Source organism: Canis lupus, chromosome 32 (genome assembly GCF_048164855.1).
Source record: "Canis lupus baileyi chromosome 32, mCanLup2.hap1, whole genome shotgun sequence".
Classification (NCBI taxonomy): Eukaryota; Metazoa; Chordata; class Mammalia; order Carnivora; family Canidae; genus Canis; species Canis lupus.
The window spans coordinates 21,312,206-21,328,630 of NC_132869.1; the positions used below are offsets into that span (position 1 = coordinate 21,312,206).

The following is a 16,425-nucleotide window of genomic DNA, read 5'->3' on the forward strand; positions in this document are numbered from 1 at the left end:
ACTTATTTAGAAATAGAGTCTTTAGGGATCCCTGGGTGGCGCAGCGGTTTGGCGCCTGCCTTTGGCCCAGGGCGCGATCCTGGAGACCTGGGATCAAATCCCACGTCGGGCTCCCGGTGCATGGAGCCTGCTTCTCCCTCTGCCTGTGTCTCTGCCTCTCTCTCTCTCTCTCTCTCTCTCTGTGTGTGACTATCATAAATAAATAAAAATTAAAAAAAAAGAAATAGAGTCTTTAGAGTTGCAATTAAACTAAGGATCAATATTAGATCATACTGGATTGGGATGGATCCTAAATCTAGTCTCCTTCTAATAGACAGAAAAGGACAGAGAGAGACACAGCCATATGAAGACACAGGCAGAGGTTGGGGTTATGTTGCCACAAATGAAGGGGTGTGGGAGCCACCAGCAGCTGGAAGAAGCAAGGCAGGATTCTCCCCTAGAGATTTTGGAGGAGTGTGGCCCTGCTGTCCCCTTGAATTTGGACTTCTGTTTTTCACAACTGTGAGAGAACAAATTTTTGTTGTTTTAAGCCACCCAGTTTGTGGTAATTGTTATGGTAGATCTTAGAAACTAACACAGGTAAGTCTCATTTGTGGGTAGCATCCACCACCTAATATACAGAAATTATATTCTTTTGTTGTGTATTAACCTGTTCATTTATGACACTGAGGTCACTCACTGGGTTGGGAATACTCGGTTAGAATGAACACGTTGCTATGATTGTTCCCCAGCTAAGCGCATGGTGGAAGCAGCAGCATTGCCTCGTCCCGCCTGGGAACAGAGCCATACACACAGAGGGGCTCCTGAGGAAAGGCACTGGATGGGACTGCACTGCACCTTCCTCTGACACTGGAGCATCAGAAACCAACACATGAATCCCACACAACTCAGGGACTGACAAAACCTAGAGCCACATGCTCATGGTGAGAGAGCAAATGTTCACATGGGACAAGATGTGCAACATACATGAGCCACCTACCTACCTCCTCCCTTACGACTGGCTCCAGCTGAGACTCCAGGGACCTACACGTAGGCACCAGTGCAGAAGGCAGGACAGCCTCTCACACAAGTTCAGCAGGCAGTTGCTTATCTGGTGTGACCTGAGGAGGCCATTCTCCAAGGAAGTTGTAGCCCCCTCAGAAAAATATGTTTATTATCTAGGTCTCCCTGACTGGAATTGTGTTACTTTCTATTCAATGTTAAACTCTTTGGATTCCTTTGGATATAATTACCCGTTTAAAGTTAAATCCTGATACTACAAGATATGATTTTACCCTATCATGGTTTTCCTGTGAGACAAGAAATGGGGCACCCTGACAACAGAGTGTAAGGCCTGTGGGCCTGTCCAGGCTGCTGACCATTGCCCTGGGGAGTCCTTTTCTGGTTACAGTCTTGGAGGTCGCCAGGCCAGGAGGGAGTCTGAGCATGTCCAACTCCCAGGAAAGTGACCCATCTACCACTGTGGTGCTTCACGCACCAAAAATATTCCAAAAGAATTGCTGGGGCCTGACTTAGACTCGACCGGTTTCATTTTGACAAGGGCATTTACAATTTGACGAAGACTTTAATGTTTTAAAACATTTGTCATCTGCCATCATGGTCACTTCATAGAGGAACATTTTGACTAGAAAAATTGTAGGGAGGGCATAGCCCCAAAACATGTCCCTTTAATAGGGAAAGGCTTGCTCTAGACCAGAACATCGTCATCTCGATGGGTGCCATTCATGGGACAGTGCTCATCTCTTTGCTTATCATCTCTTTGCTTTATCGGACACTCCCCTCGTCAGGCCAGTGAAAGTCCCCAAGGCTCCCTGGCAGCAGGCTGCCACATCAGAGGCCACCTGTCTGCTGAGATAGGGACACAGATTGCTCTGATGGAAGTGGCTTTTGGTCTATAGCTGTTCATCATATGTTTTAGGTGGTCCCTCCCCGCTTTTGGTGACACCTGCACATATCATCTATTAACAAGTTGAAAAAAAAAAGTTGGAAAACTTCTTACCCTGTTTTCCACAGTTAGACGAGACGCTTCCTGCCGGAAAGTACTCTTGACTTCACTTTCAGTTTCAAATTGTTTCTTCAAGTGCTCGCTGGCCTCCTGCATTTCTTGAATCTTACTGATCAGCTTCTCTTTCTCTTTGATGTGTATTTCATTTTGGGCCTCTATGGTCCTGAGAAAAAGAGGAAATTTTGGTATCCGTTTGACCATCATGGACAAGTCACTCATTCATTGTCAGAGCAAACGCTGATTATTTTCAAGACAGAAAAATCCTTTGGCCAATTTATGTGTAACGTGAATAGTACTTGAATAGCAATGTCCTTGAAGCAGGGGCGTGGGGGTGAAGATCAGGGCTGGCTGGGTATAAAATTGTCCACGACTGTACCGGTGTCTCTAACCTGTTAAGAGATTCTTGCATCCATTCTGCCAAAGGATGTTGACTGTTCCCCCTGGACATCCACGCCCACTCACACCCTTATGACCACAAGCCCAGTGATTATCTCCTTTGTGAAAGGCCTGGGGACCAGACTCTCAAAAAGTCAGGGGTCAGAAAGAAGAGGAGTAGTAGCTTGCAAAAGAGATCCCAGACTGTGTCTCACCGCTTTCCTACAGTTTGGGGCCCTCATTTCATCCCCATCCTACCAATAAAGTCACATGACTAAAAATGCTCTCTAGGACATAGGACGTCCATGTATCACTCTGCAAAGTGAGTATGTCAGTGAATTGGCAGCAAGACAGCTTCGTTGCAAGGCCCCACCACAGCACCAGGCCCTCTGCTGGTCAAGATGCAAATTTGAGGGGATTATCAGTGAAGACTCTGAACATGGATTTCAAGCCTTATCCTAAATGGTCTGCTATAAGAAAATCTGTTCTCTCTCACACAATCTTATTTCATCAGTTTTTTGAACACACAATCCCTGTGTGCGGCACAACATTCTAAGGGAATAAGAGGGTACACGGTGAAAAGTAAGTTCTCTCGCCTTCCCTGTGTACCAGCCATCCAATTACCCTCCCTGGAACCAAGCAATGTTTTGATTCTTATATGTTCTCCCGTGTGCGTGTGTGTGTTGTGTGTACATATGTGTTTCTTTCTTTCACATCTGAATGGTAATATATACCTCAATCAGCACCTTGCTTTTTTGCCTTATTAACATATCTTGGTTATCTTCCACAATTCCAGAAAAGAAAAGCATTACATGAGCATGAACTTGAAGAACATACACGTTAACACTTACTTTCTTTGTGTTCCCTCCTCTTCTCGATTGCGGTTCAACTGATTAGACAATTCTTCCAGTTTTCCTGTCGTGAGAAGAGCTGTCATGACTTTGGGATCCATATGGCAGTCTGATTTGGGTTTGGTCATGCTTTTCAACAGTCCTAAGTTGTTTCTTGCCTGGGATGAGGTTTTGTTTGCTCTGAACAATGTTTATTTATTTTTTTAAGATTTTATTTATTTATTCAAGAGAGACAGAGAGAGAGAGAGAGAGAGAGAGAGAGAGGGGCAGAGGGAGAAGCAGGCTCCATGCAGGGAGCCCGACATGGGACTCGATCCCGGATCTCCAGGATCAGGCCCTGGGCTGAGGCAGCGCTAAACCGCTGAGCCACCCAAGCTGCCCTCTGAACGATGTTTAACTATTTCCCAAGCTATAATCCCAAAATTGTGACATTTCACATAAAAATCTGGATTTCTGGCTTTTCCTTACAAATAGGAATATCAAGTGACACTGGGGCCAATAGTCCCACATGGCAACAATCAATGGAGCTTGGAGGCTGCTGCACCTCTGAATGCTGTGTACCTTACAGTCCCCTCCAAAAAGCCCTCTTTTCACATTTATGTCACCTGGTTGGGCCCCTGGAGAACCAGAGTTCGAGATCCCTGGGTATAATGATTTCTCTGTCATTTCCTGGACATGAGAATCCATTTTCTAGAAGTGGTTTCATGACAGTTTCAGTTACCTTTCATGCTTTCTGTTTGTTCATTCAGGCGGGTTTCCAGATCTTGCTTCTGTTTCTCCAGCTCTGAAATTTGCTGTTTAAAGTCTGGGATCATCTTTAGAGTAGAATTATAAATATTTGAATGCAAAACACTTTTGTCTGTGAACTTCAAAACCTCAGAGCTACTCAGAAGTAAACTAGACTGTCTAGGTGCTTAAGCCCAGGGAGTGGAAACATCTGGTATAGCTGTGCAGCAGGGCCAGCCAAGGCGTTAGACTGGTTTGGCATTAATGGCTTTTTACTTCAAGATCTATACAGAGCCACAAGCAATACCAGCATGTTAGGAGGGAGTGGTTCTCACGCGGCTATGACCATGGTCTGGGTCCTGACCGACCCAGACCGAGGTCTCCTGGGGGAGAAGGAAGTACACTCTCTGGGAGGGTGTGGGGGGCTCTGCTGAGGTGAGCCAGCCTCCTCGGCCCAGGCCCAGAAACATCATCTCCTCATCTAGGAACACGAATATCGAATAGTGTCTCAAAGAGGCCCCTCCATGCCCTATGAATTTCAGGCAGTGCACTGCTCTTTTCGTAGAGGTCTGGAATGATCCAGTTTGTCCTCATCTATCTGCATATTTCTGTAAACGTCACTCCTGCCCATCCTCAGTCAGGTAAACAGTTTTCCTGTTGTCCAAGTTTTAAAACCCGTGTTGTCCAAGTTAAAAAACACCTGTGCCTCTCTGAAGTGTACATGAAGAATACTTGCTTGATTGTGTATTTGGGTGCATGTTCTGCACTGGTCCTCATTAAAGCTTCAACCAAAGGATTAAAAAAGACAAGGTCCTTAACTCCTGCTCCACATGCCTGCTGCGCCCAGGGTCACACCTCCTCACCTGTGACACAGCCCAGAGATGTCCTAATATTCTCAGGCGAGGCAGAGGAGAAGGAAGTGGTAAGAAAGCTGAGAAGGGGTAGCCAGGGAGGTGGGCTGAGGACCTGTAGGAAAGCGTGGTATCCTGCAAGGCGACAGAACAAACCGGAGGGAGGAAGAGGGAATGATTAACATCACCAGATGTTGCTGAGGGAGAAGATGGAGGTGGAAACGGATGCTTTGGGCTCAGCCATGTGCAGGCAGCTGGTCAGTGCACACGGTGCACACGACAGATTGGTGTGGCTGTGAGGTGGCCCCTGAGAAGCCTGGCCAGCTGCCCCCAAGAAACAGGTGGTGGCTATAGGTGATATGGGGTTAAGAAAGGGATGTTCTTTGAGTCAGGAGATTTCTATAGCATTTCTCCATGGCTGCAGGCTTGAGTTAAAAGAAAGGATGAGACAAACTCAGGGAAAGAATAGGCATCACAGAAGAGAGAAGTCCTTGAGAAAATAAGCAGAGAGACGGGCCCGAACACCTGCCCCACTCAGGAGTTCTCCTTCTACCTTAGTGTTTGGGGTTTCTTTTGTCACTTTCCACAGTGTTAGGGCTAGACTTAAAATACACAGATTTAAACACACACACACACACATACACACACACACACATCACAGAATTTGAACCCATCCTATGGTAAATAAACCCACTCTCAAATCAAAGTGCTCTCCATCCCAGGGTAATTTTATAGTTTTATCTTCTGACTCAGTTATTTCATTCCTAGAAAACATTCTAATCCATTGTTTACTGCCAGGAAACTGAATTTTATCCCACTAACAAATGGCATCTCTAGAATAATGGCTACATTACATGGCCACCCGGGGCCCATGGCTGAGACCATACCATGTTTTCTGATGTTAGCCTGGTAACTTCATGACGGATACTTTCATTGATGTCAGTCTCTTCTCTAAATAATTTCTGCAGGTGGTTGATTTCTTGACTTAGATGCACCACTTTGAAGTTCAAAGCTTCGATCTCCTTTTCGTAGCAATCCTTCTGGGACTGGAAATGGCTCTCCAAGACGCTGTCAGGGGAGGGGTCAGAAATGAACCACATAGTCTTTATTTTGCTGTGCGGCTGACTGTGAGCATGTACATGTGCAGTAGTTACGAAAATTCACAATTTAGGCCCTGCTAAGGACGTAAAGTTTACTTATGTACACATAGTGACAGGCTATGGACTTAGATACATAGAATTATAAAATTCTTCTAGCTAGTTAGGAAGAATTATGTGGCACTAACAGGCAGTTAGTAAGAAATTTTAGACACGTTAAATTACACTTTCATAGTTTAAGAATATGTTTGTATGATGCAACAATAGTAAATATACATTCATTATGCATCTGTCAAACTCACAGAATGTATAACACCAACAATAAACCCTGAAGTAAACTATTGATTCTAGGTGATAATGACAGATCAACAATGTTCATCAATTTTAACAAATGTATCACTCTGGTGGGGGATACTGATACTGGTTATGTGGGGTGAGTGTAGGGATACCTCTGAGAAATCCTTATACTTTCTGCTAAATTTTGCTGTGGACCTGAAATTTCTCTGAAAAATAATGTCTGTATATAAAAGATTATAGCAAATTCCTTAAAATTAAACATAGTTCTATGTCTATAGCAACATTGGCTAACTTATTTGATATAATCAGTTTTCCCTGCACAGATTACAGGTTTTAGGACTTGGAAGTTTGCCCTAAAAATATTTTTTTTCATTATTAAACTCATTACTTATTTCTTGAAATATTTCCAGTAATTACTGGATCATCCCACCATAAGGAGTTTCCTCTGCGTCAAATCTGTGGAAGATAAACTCGTTACTTTCCTGTATCTATCATCTCTGAAAAGCAAAAAGAACCCTGGGGGGAGTTTCTCACTGTGTTGCTTTCTTTAGTCCTTCATAAGCAAACCAAAGTTCTCCATCCTCATTTAAATGTTCCAAATCTTCCAACGAGAGCCTGGAAAATAAGGAAGGGTAAGAAAATCTATCATCTCACTCCTGTGCTACATGTTTCTAAATGTCTGGTAACGCAAAAATGATTACCTGCTTCTAACATCTTCAATGTCATAGCTTTCAAGAAGTTGTTTGGTGATCTCAGACATCTTTTCTGAGAGGAAAAGGCAGAACTGGTATAAATTACAGTTTTGCATGATTTCTCTTCTCCCATTCCTAGTTCTCTAGATTTCACGCAGAGTGTCCAGCTAACCATACCAACAGCTAACTTAACAACTATTCAACCAATCAGCCAACCAACCTATCAGCTATGAAGTCAAGCAGCTATTCAACCTACCACATGTCCAACCAAACAGCAAGCCAACCAGGCTCACACCAAGGGATACATTTCCTTAGCAGTGACACCTGTAATAAACTTGTTTCTGCACCCATGGGCTCAGTGACTCATATTTTTCTTACCTCTCATTTCCCGTTTCTGTGATTGCACATGTTTCTCAACATCGATCTTCTGTGTCTGAAGTAGCTCTATCTCCTTTTCAAACTCAGAGATTGTCTGTATCACAGCAATGACCATACCGGGTGAAGAAAAAATAGCTATTATGGCTTATGTCAGACAAAGAGAACACTATTATGGTATTGTGTGTCTACCCAAGACATCATCACCCAGTTAAAATCTTGTTAAAACTTCACTGTCCACACAGTGTAGCCTTGAAGCATATTTAACAGCTCAAAATATTGTAACTTATTCCCAGATATAGTTGGTTGCAGCAATAGAATTAATATCCTTACTCTGTAAAGGATATTACTAAGTTTTGGGGTGGGGTGGGGAGGAAAGGGGCCCAACAGAAGAGGCTAAATTCTCTTTCACTGTATGATGAACTCTTGGATGCAGGGATGTGGGCAAGCCACCACTGTCGTAATATTGGGTGTGGGCTCCCGCCAGGTTTACATGTGGCACAACAGCAGAGCCAGGGGTACCCAGGAGGTTGGGAGTTGGCTGTGAGGGTGCGACTAGGTGTCCTGAGGGGGAGCACAGGGTGTGGGGAAGAGGTTGTATTCTGCTTTATTTACCTTGTGAGGTCAGCCTGAGTAGGGATCACAGGTGTGTGTTTTCATAGCATTGAGGGATATGCAGTGGGGAAATAAGCCCTCCTTAATCTTTTCTCAGTCTCAGTGTTTAAGGGCTACAGCTCCAGTTTCGTCAGAGGATGAGAGGGAGATTTAACTGAATTTACCGATCACTTTAGGTACATCACCTAATCCTTATAACAGGCCACATGGTGATGGGGTGATAATTTATGGATGAGAAAACTGGGGCTACAGAAGGTGAGATGGCATGCTCAGGGCTGACGGGGCCCCAGGACTGTCCGATCCAAAACCCCTGCTCTTGGTAATGTTTCAGCAAATGTTCCAAGTCATACATGCACGTACTTATAGACTGATTATGTTTATTTTCTGTGAAAATCAGACTAATCTTAATATACCACATCAGAGAGTTTGGACCACAGTTTTAGCTACCAAGACGAAATGAGTTACAAGTAGTGGTGCCTCATTCCAAGAGCAGCTGTGTGATGTCCCAAGATGTAGACTAGTCAGATGATGCGATGCTAGCCTCACGGGACTCCTGAGAGTGAAGCAGTCAGAGCAATATGTGGTCCTCCTTGGTCCCACGGTCCAAACTCCTTCTTTTTTTTTTTTTTTTTCAAAGATTTTATTTATTTATTCATGAGAGACAGAGAGAGAGAGAGAGAAAGAGGCAGAGACACAGGCAGAGGGGGAAGCAGGCTCCATGCAGGGAGCCTGATGTGGGACTCGATCCCAGGACTTATCCCAGGACTCCAGGATCACACCCTGAGCAGAAGGCAGACACTCAACCACTGAGCCACCCAGGCATCCCCCGAACTCCTTCTTTTAAACAATAGGAAACTGGCCCAGAGAAGATAGACAGCTCTCTTGTGAAGTCAAGAGGTGACCCAGATGTGATTCCTAAAGTTCTTCTAAGTCACGTGTGGGTATTCCATGACATTTACAGAGAATAGTTACATGATCTTGCTAATATTCTACTAACATGCAATTCATTTATTTAGTGGAAGCTTACAAGCTTTCCAAATTTATACCGAAATGTTTTGCATTGAAGAATAGAGGGACATTCGAGTTTGTGTTTCCTGGTAGGGAAGGAATTCAGTTAAGCCTCGATTGTCCAAGCATGGATCATTACTATTGTGGATTTTCTGATAATAACTTAAAACAAAAGATTCTGATAACAAGGTAATTTAATTTTAATACGGGTATTTATAGAAATATAACATGATGGAATGTATAATAATGATTCACAATCAATTTATAATTTAATTTGAAAATGTTCTCTAGGTAAACATATTTGAATAACTTCATAAACCATATTCATATAATTTCAAAAGAGTTAGAAAGTGGACTTTTAAAATATGAAAAGCAACTATTGGTAAGTCAAAGGCAACTTGGGAGTTCATCCTTGGAAGAACTGAAGGAATCAGGGTCGTTTTGACTGTGGCCTTTACACAGATGCTCTTAAATGTCTGATCCTGTGGGAGTGTGAAACTGCTCCCTCCATGAGGCTCAAAGACCACCGGAGCCAGGGAGCTCATCTGCAAGTGAAAAGCCCCTTCTACCTTTGCCTGCTTTCTCAGTTGGGCCACCTCCCCCTTTAAGCCATCTGAGGTGACACGTTCTTCCTCTAGTTGATGATGCAAGTGCATTTTCTCCTCTTTGAGAGCTTGAATGTCTTCTTTCAAAGACCAGATCTGCTTCTCATAGTCTTGTGTTTTCAGTTCAAAACTTTTTTCAAGAAGTCTAGGAGCAAAAGAAAAGAAATAACTAATTCAGAATTTCTCAAGTCTTAACCATGAATTAGAACCATACATCATCTTGAAAATAAGAGACTCGGAAAGGAGACATGTAATTAGGATCCACTGTGACCCTTCCAATAGACAATGGCCTTATTTTTAGCTGACTGTTGCCTGTCCCCTTAGGTTACAGAAATTTTTTTATACCTTCTGAGAAATGTGGCTCTACTATGGTCACACAGAGGAAACACAGGATAGGGAGGCTGAACTCAAAGACTCAGTGGGGTTGGGATACTCCACTCCAGAAGCCACCCTAGTTCTGTGTGGTTCCCTGTGGTCTCTTGGAGGAGCCCCTTCCCTTGGCAAAGACCTTGGCACATTCTGCCAAGTGCTAGCCCCTGCCGAGTTCCAAGGATCCTAGAAGGGTTTGACTGGGTCCTAAATAAGTTAATACAGCCATTTAACCTGTCAAAGGAGCCAGCCCTTCTAACATTCTGCAATAAACTGCAGCAAATCCAGGTGCCCCAAAGTCCAGGGCAATTCCTTGTGAGTCCTCAATTCCTTGTGAGACAGCTGCTCAATTAAATATGGGATGACTGATGAAGAAAATAACCAAAGAGAGACATGACCCAGACCAGCCCTACATAACCCAGAGGGGCCAGCAGAACAGAAGCAGTCCTAGGGACTCCAGCAGTTTTTATGATCACCACTCTACTTGCTAGGCTGTCATCTCAGTTCATTTATGACTGACTTACATAGCACAAAGGGAGAGCCCCCAGGAAGGGAGTCACATTCCCAGCAGGTCTGTGTTTCCTTTTGTAGATATTAACAAGCTTCTCAACTTTGTGCTCCTAAGAGGCCAGTAAAGCATCTTTAAAGAAGCAAACCGCAACCGGAAGTCTACGTCGAAAAAATCTCAGACTTGTACCTACTTTGGTTGGGAGTCACACACAGACTTCAGGCATCTGGAGGCCCGTTGAGGGTTGTGACAGGTGCTAAAATGTCTCGAGTCAGCTGACCCGGGATCAGACCAAGCTACAGATGAATGCTGATGAGGACTGCAAGAAACTTAAAGTGACCTGGCCTCAGCCTGCCTCTCCAAACCCCTTCCTGAAATAATTGTTCCCAAGTGGCCCCAGGTCACAGTGAACTGAGCCAAGAACTGAGCTCCTCTCCTAGAGTTGAGAGTTCACTGAAAAATAAAATTTTCAAGGTGACGAGCAAAATCTCCTACTCACACAGGACCAGGAAACACGTATCTGTCAACTCTTGATGCTCTTCAGTTACATTCTCTCCACTAATGTTTTGGTATCCAGCTCCTTACTAAGATCCAGGCTCTCCTGCCAACTAAATGCACAGGGAAGCTGTATATCCTACCACCTAGCCCTGAGCCTTCTAGACAACAGAAATGTGCCAGGAATATTTTGTCTTTCCCCAGCACCCTGCCATGCATCCCTCCTTTGAGATCTAAAAGCTTTGCGTTGACTCTTGAAGAGAAGGGAGTGTAGACTGCAGTCTTTGCAGATTAACAGAATTTGGTACTGAGACAGGAAAGGTGGGGCAGGTGCAGTACAAGGTCCTGGGAACCTGCCTTTACTATCGTGAGGTGGGTTCCATCCCTTATTGTCTGGGGCAAGAGTCAAGTTAACAGACACAACACACAGGGGAGGGAGGAAAGCTTATTTTCAAGGCAATAATTTTACTGCTTGGACTTGATGGAAGCTGAAAGGGACAGCAGGGCCTGACCTTTTCTGTCTGAGCAATGAAGGGAAAGCCAGAAGTTCCCAGGGGCCCACCGCCCACAGCTGCAGAACCTGTGCTGTCTGAAAGGTGCACCCTGCGGGACTCAGCTCTCACACATGTGAGTCTCTCACTTCCTAAAAACATTCACACACACCCCATCTCCTGCCCCAGCTTTCCTGTATCTGTGACCTGCTATCTGCAAGCTGAGAGGCAACATATAAAAGAGTAGAGACAGATGCAATAGCTCTGAGGCAAACTAGGTTTCGTACATTCTCTGTTGTTCTTCTTTTTGTACGTCATCAAAGAGCTGCTTGGTGAGATCATCCATTTTTCCTGTGAAAAGAGAATGTTTTTTGAAATATATCTGCAAACCAATGCCTTGATGTTTTCATATACATATATATGTATTATTATTATTATTATTATTATTATTATTATTATTAAAAAGTACACAGAAACGTTTTAGGAAGAAAATGGCCAGTTTACGACAGGGTTTCAGTCCTGGCACTGTTGATGCTTCAGACTGGACAATACTTTGTTGTGGAGAGGGGGCTGTCCTGTGCAGTGTGGGACGCTGGGCAGCAGCTCTGGTGTCTTACCACTGTGACCACCAAACATGTCCCCTGATGAGGAGAGGGGAACCAGAGTGGTCTCTTGGCTGCGAACCACTCATTCATGATAACCAAGAAAATAATAAAGTGTGTCTGTCTTCATCTGTGGACAGGGTAGTATGACAAAGCTGCTGGTGCATTTTAGTATAAGAGTCTCTAACAACAGAGTGAGGTTGAGGTGACATTGGACAGCCAGGCAATAATCGCTGGGGGTCTGGTCATTCTGAAGACGTGACAGCCCCATTTTCCCAGCATATCTACACACAACAGGTGCCCTTGAAAATGGGGGTAACCCATCAAAGCCTGACATCTCTATTTGTATTTAGTTGATACCTCATCCTTGACCTCTACCTCATTTCTGAATCCCACCACAGAGGGAAGCCCAGGGAGGAGGTGATGAAAGCTGCCCTGAATTACTTGATTAAAAAAAAAAAAGGCCAATGGTATTAGTTTGTCAAATAGATATCAAATGTCACTGAATCAAAATGACTGCCTCAGAATGTCATGAGTCAGCCAGAAAAAAACTAGGAAAATGCTTAAGCTTTAATTTAGAAGCCCGCATATTTGATGTAATTTCAATTTTTAATTCACTCACAGAATTGGCTTCAGTTCTGATGCTTGCATCTCAGGCCATTTACCAAGGGGTGAAAGAGCTGCTCAAATGTGACTTTCTTCCCAGGAGCAATGGGACGGTGTCCATGTTGGGATCTCAAAAAGGGGGAATGTGTGAGAACATCCCTTAGGTCACAGGGTAAGCGAAGGCTGGTACTTTTCACAAAACACTGTTGGCCATGTGTAGGGAGACTCACAGGATAAGCAGTTTATAAACAGGGGTTTAAAAGCCATCAGGTACTTTTTAGAAGGAAATATCAAATTATGGACTCAACCATGTCATTGCTGTCAAATATGTAATTTTTAGGACACGCTTGTAGGAATTTAAGTTTTCTTGTGAGGAAAAACCACTTAAAGTTACAAGAAAGCACAAATATACTCAGGAGCAGTATATTGTAATAAAAAAGTTAGAGGTGGGCAAGTGCTTCCCTAATTCAGGTCTGAGGTTTACTCAGAGACCTCTGACTCCATGTGTTCCTCCCCACTCACATCATCAGTCCTCTGAGACTGGCTGCAGGGTGTGATTATCTGTAGCTGGAGGTTACTCCCAGGCTTGGCACCATCTGGACAGCCTTTCCTGTTCTGCTGGCCAGGACTCAGGATGTTAATTTCCTCCTACTGATGTGTTTCTCCCATACTCTGACCTGAACCCCTAGGGTTCCTGAATCCTGCCTGCTGGGCCTAAGGTGTGCGCTAGATCCCCAGGCCTGAACTCCCACGACCCTGTCGCCCCATCAGAGCTTACAGAAAAGATCTCTGGACAGGACAGATAATCAAATGTGGCAATTTAAACCATCTGGTCAGGAACCATCAGGTTCCTGCTCCTATTGGGATTTAGCAAGCACTTGCAATTAGAATTTGAGTTGGAAATCTACGGATGGACAGAGGTAGGCTAAGGGGGCCTGCTCCACACCCCTGAATGAAAGTGATACCGCTGGTTCCCAGGGTCTGCATCTGAGAGCCCAGGGTGATATGGCTCAAGTGCTCAGCAGGGCCTTCACTCAGAGCCAGGGCAGTAGCAGAGGAGGGGGAACCAGAGCAGAGGATCCTGTGTATCAGGATCGCTAAATTTTTTTTTTTTAAATATAGATGTGTGAACCACCCTGGCGGTACCATACACAGACACATCCCTCACCCCATCTCCTGGTGGAAGAGCTCCAGGCTTATGGCCCAACCATCTATATTTTGCAAATGGCCCTGGTGGTTCTGAGGCAGCGATTGCTGAGCTATCTGACAAAAGATGGAAATAAAGCAGAAGAGTCTGTAGGGTAAAGTTATCACAACTTAAATATAGTTGTTCTCTGTGAGGCAAAAAATGATCTCATTTCACTGTACTCTCATGAGTACATGACAGATTCTGGATTCTACCTAAAACTCAATTCACACCCATTAGTTATTTCCTGAATGCCTGGACAGGTGAGCACATGGAAGCATGCATTGGGCCACCTTGGGCTCTACCTTTTAGCTCTTCAGTCTTCTCTCGGAGCTGCAGCTCTATTTGCTCTTTTTGTATTTCCAGTTCTGAATTATGCTTCTGAAGCTTTGCCAATTTCTAGTGAAGGGAGGAAAAGAATCTTTTTAAAAAAGTTCAAGTTTTGTCACCACAGCCTTGATGCATTTTTATCTATCCATCCATGCATCCATCCATCTCAGCTCCTATCATGGATGACAGCCAGTGCCGGCCCACCACAGGATGCTGCATTCCATCTCACACAGAAGGGCTCCCTGTGACTTCAAGCAGACACTAGTTCTCATCTTGGTCCAGAAATGGCCAAAGTCAAGGAGGAAGAACCAAATCCAAGGTCTCCTCAAAGTCAAGAAAATGCCTCTATCTTTTCTGGAAGCTTCTCAATAGCCAAGGTATTTATATATTTAATAGGTATAAATAATTTATGATATAAAATGGAGTAGAGGCAGACTCAATAGCTTTAAGGTAAACTAGGTTTCGTACATTCTCAGTTGTTCTTCTTTTTGTACGTCATCAAAGAACTGCTTGGTGAGAACGTTAAGAGTATTGCTACTTAGGAAGGATGTGCGATCATGACAGAAGCTCTATTATTTTAGCTTCTCTTGGCAAAGCATCTGCTGGGTCTGATGGTTGGCGACTGGCAGTGTGGGTTGGGGAGGGTGCCCCGGGGCTCCAGGCTGCCACAAACCTGGGTGCTGTAGGACTCTGGAAAGTACCAGAGAATGGAGGGTAGTAAATCCTGCCGCTTCAGAACACAGTAGCTCACACTGGTGCAGGCCTCTGTGGTAGGCACTTGGCTAAATTATTTTGTCTATTTTATCCTAACGATGACTCTGTCGGTTCCTTTTTGCTATTCCCATTTTACATCAGAGAGGGTAAGTGGCTTGCCCAAGCTTGCCCAACCAGATGGCAGCAAAGATAAGATTTGAGCCTAGGACATCTGATATCTGTCAACTGTTCATCCTACTACACCACAGAGATGAAAACCCGCCCCAAACTTTGCACTGCTGTTCTGGGGAAGATACTTCAGGGCACACACCAGATGGACAAGTGACAGGGGACCAAGATCATCCCAGAAGAGAAAGAAGCATCTAGCCAGGGAGGGGCTTTCATCACTTCATCATAGTTGAAAAAAGAGGAAACCTTATGTTGTGCATCTTGAAGCATGAGCCTCCTCCTCTTCCCCCAGACTCTAGGCCTCTGATCCCCCCTCCCCTGAAAGGTAGGCTTCCTTTGGTTATGGAAGCTGATAGCAAAATTTGATCTGTTGTGCAGAAATCTGCTTTGTGGGAAAATGCTGTGACCTGACCTCTTGCAAGGAAAGACTTGCATGTATTTCCATAATCACAACGAGCACAGACCTCTTCCATGGCAGCCTTGTATTTCTTCCCCTTCTCCTCATAATTGTGCCTATGGGTAGCTGCTCTGTCCAGCTCTGATTCCAGTTTCTGAATCTTCTCCGTGTCACTGGCCCGAAGAGCGGCCAGGCTGGTCAGCTTCTCTACCAGCCCGTGGTTTTCTTTGTTCTAGAGGAAAAAAAAAAAAAAAACCAGCAGATGTTAAGAGGTTTATCCAAAATAAAGAAGCTGCTCCATTTGCCTCTTACAACCTTTGACATGGTATCTAAATCTATCAGAGCTTTACTTATACTGATCACATTTATCATTACAATGGCACATATGAGCATTTTCATCCCAGGGTAAATAGCGAGGCAGATGTGGTCTGGCAAACTTCTTGGGCTGATGGCATTTTCCGTGTGGGACCAGCCTGATCCTGGAGCTCCAAGACAACCCTAGTGCTATGGGATGAACTGTATCCCCTGTACCTCCCAAATTCATATATTATAGTCATAATACTCAGTCCTTCAGAATATGGCTATATTTAGAGATAGGGTCTTTAAATCCAAAATTAAGGTAAAATGAGTCAATGTCATATCAGTGGGCCCTAATCCAGAATGACTGTTGTCCTTATAAGAAGAGATTGAGGAGGGGGCACTTGCGTGGCTCAGTGGTTGAGTGTCTGCCTTTAGCTCGTGCTGTGATCCCGGGGTCCTGGGATTGAGTCCACATCCGGCTCCTCTTGGGGAGCCTGCTTCTCCCTCTGCCAATGTCTCTACCTCTCTCTGTGTGTCTCTCATGAATAAATAAAATCTTTTAAAAAGAAGAAGAAGGAGGAAGAGGAGGACGAGGACATTAGGGGGGTGCCTGGGTGGTTCAGTTGGCTTAGTGTCTGCCTGCAGCTCAGGTTGTGACTCCGGGGTCCCAGGATCAAGTCCCACATTGGGCTCCCTATTCTGTGTGTGGGGGGAACCTGCTTCTCCCTCTCCCTCACCCTCTGCTGCTTGTTCCCCACCCCC

At 44.5% G+C, this 16,425-nt stretch overlaps 1 protein-coding gene across 2 annotated transcripts in view; it reads right to left on the minus strand.

The window, feature by feature from the left end:
* MYO5C (myosin VC) overlaps window positions 1-16,425 on the minus strand; it is a 94,988-nt gene that overhangs the window by 25,123 nt on the left and 53,440 nt on the right. Inside the window, exons 22-33 of one of the 2 annotated variants that reach the window (XM_072808546.1) lie at window positions 15,431-15,595; window positions 14,060-14,153; window positions 11,648-11,711; window positions 9,462-9,642; window positions 7,273-7,366; window positions 6,904-6,967; window positions 6,737-6,817; window positions 5,696-5,876; window positions 4,821-4,943; window positions 3,953-4,046; window positions 3,232-3,295; window positions 2,000-2,168 (exon numbers count right to left, since the gene is read on the minus strand). In XM_072808546.1, the coding sequence (XP_072664647.1) occupies window positions 2,000-2,168; window positions 3,232-3,295; window positions 3,953-4,046; window positions 4,821-4,943; window positions 5,696-5,876; window positions 6,737-6,817; window positions 6,904-6,967; window positions 7,273-7,366; window positions 9,462-9,642; window positions 11,648-11,711; window positions 14,060-14,153; window positions 15,431-15,595 (1,374 nt within the window). The remainder of the gene's footprint in view (window positions 1-1,999; window positions 2,169-3,231; window positions 3,296-3,952; window positions 4,047-4,820; window positions 4,944-5,695; window positions 5,877-6,736; window positions 6,818-6,903; window positions 6,968-7,272; window positions 7,367-9,461; window positions 9,643-11,647; window positions 11,712-14,059; window positions 14,154-15,430; window positions 15,596-16,425) is intronic. The other variant, XM_072808547.1, reaches the window with a different exon arrangement.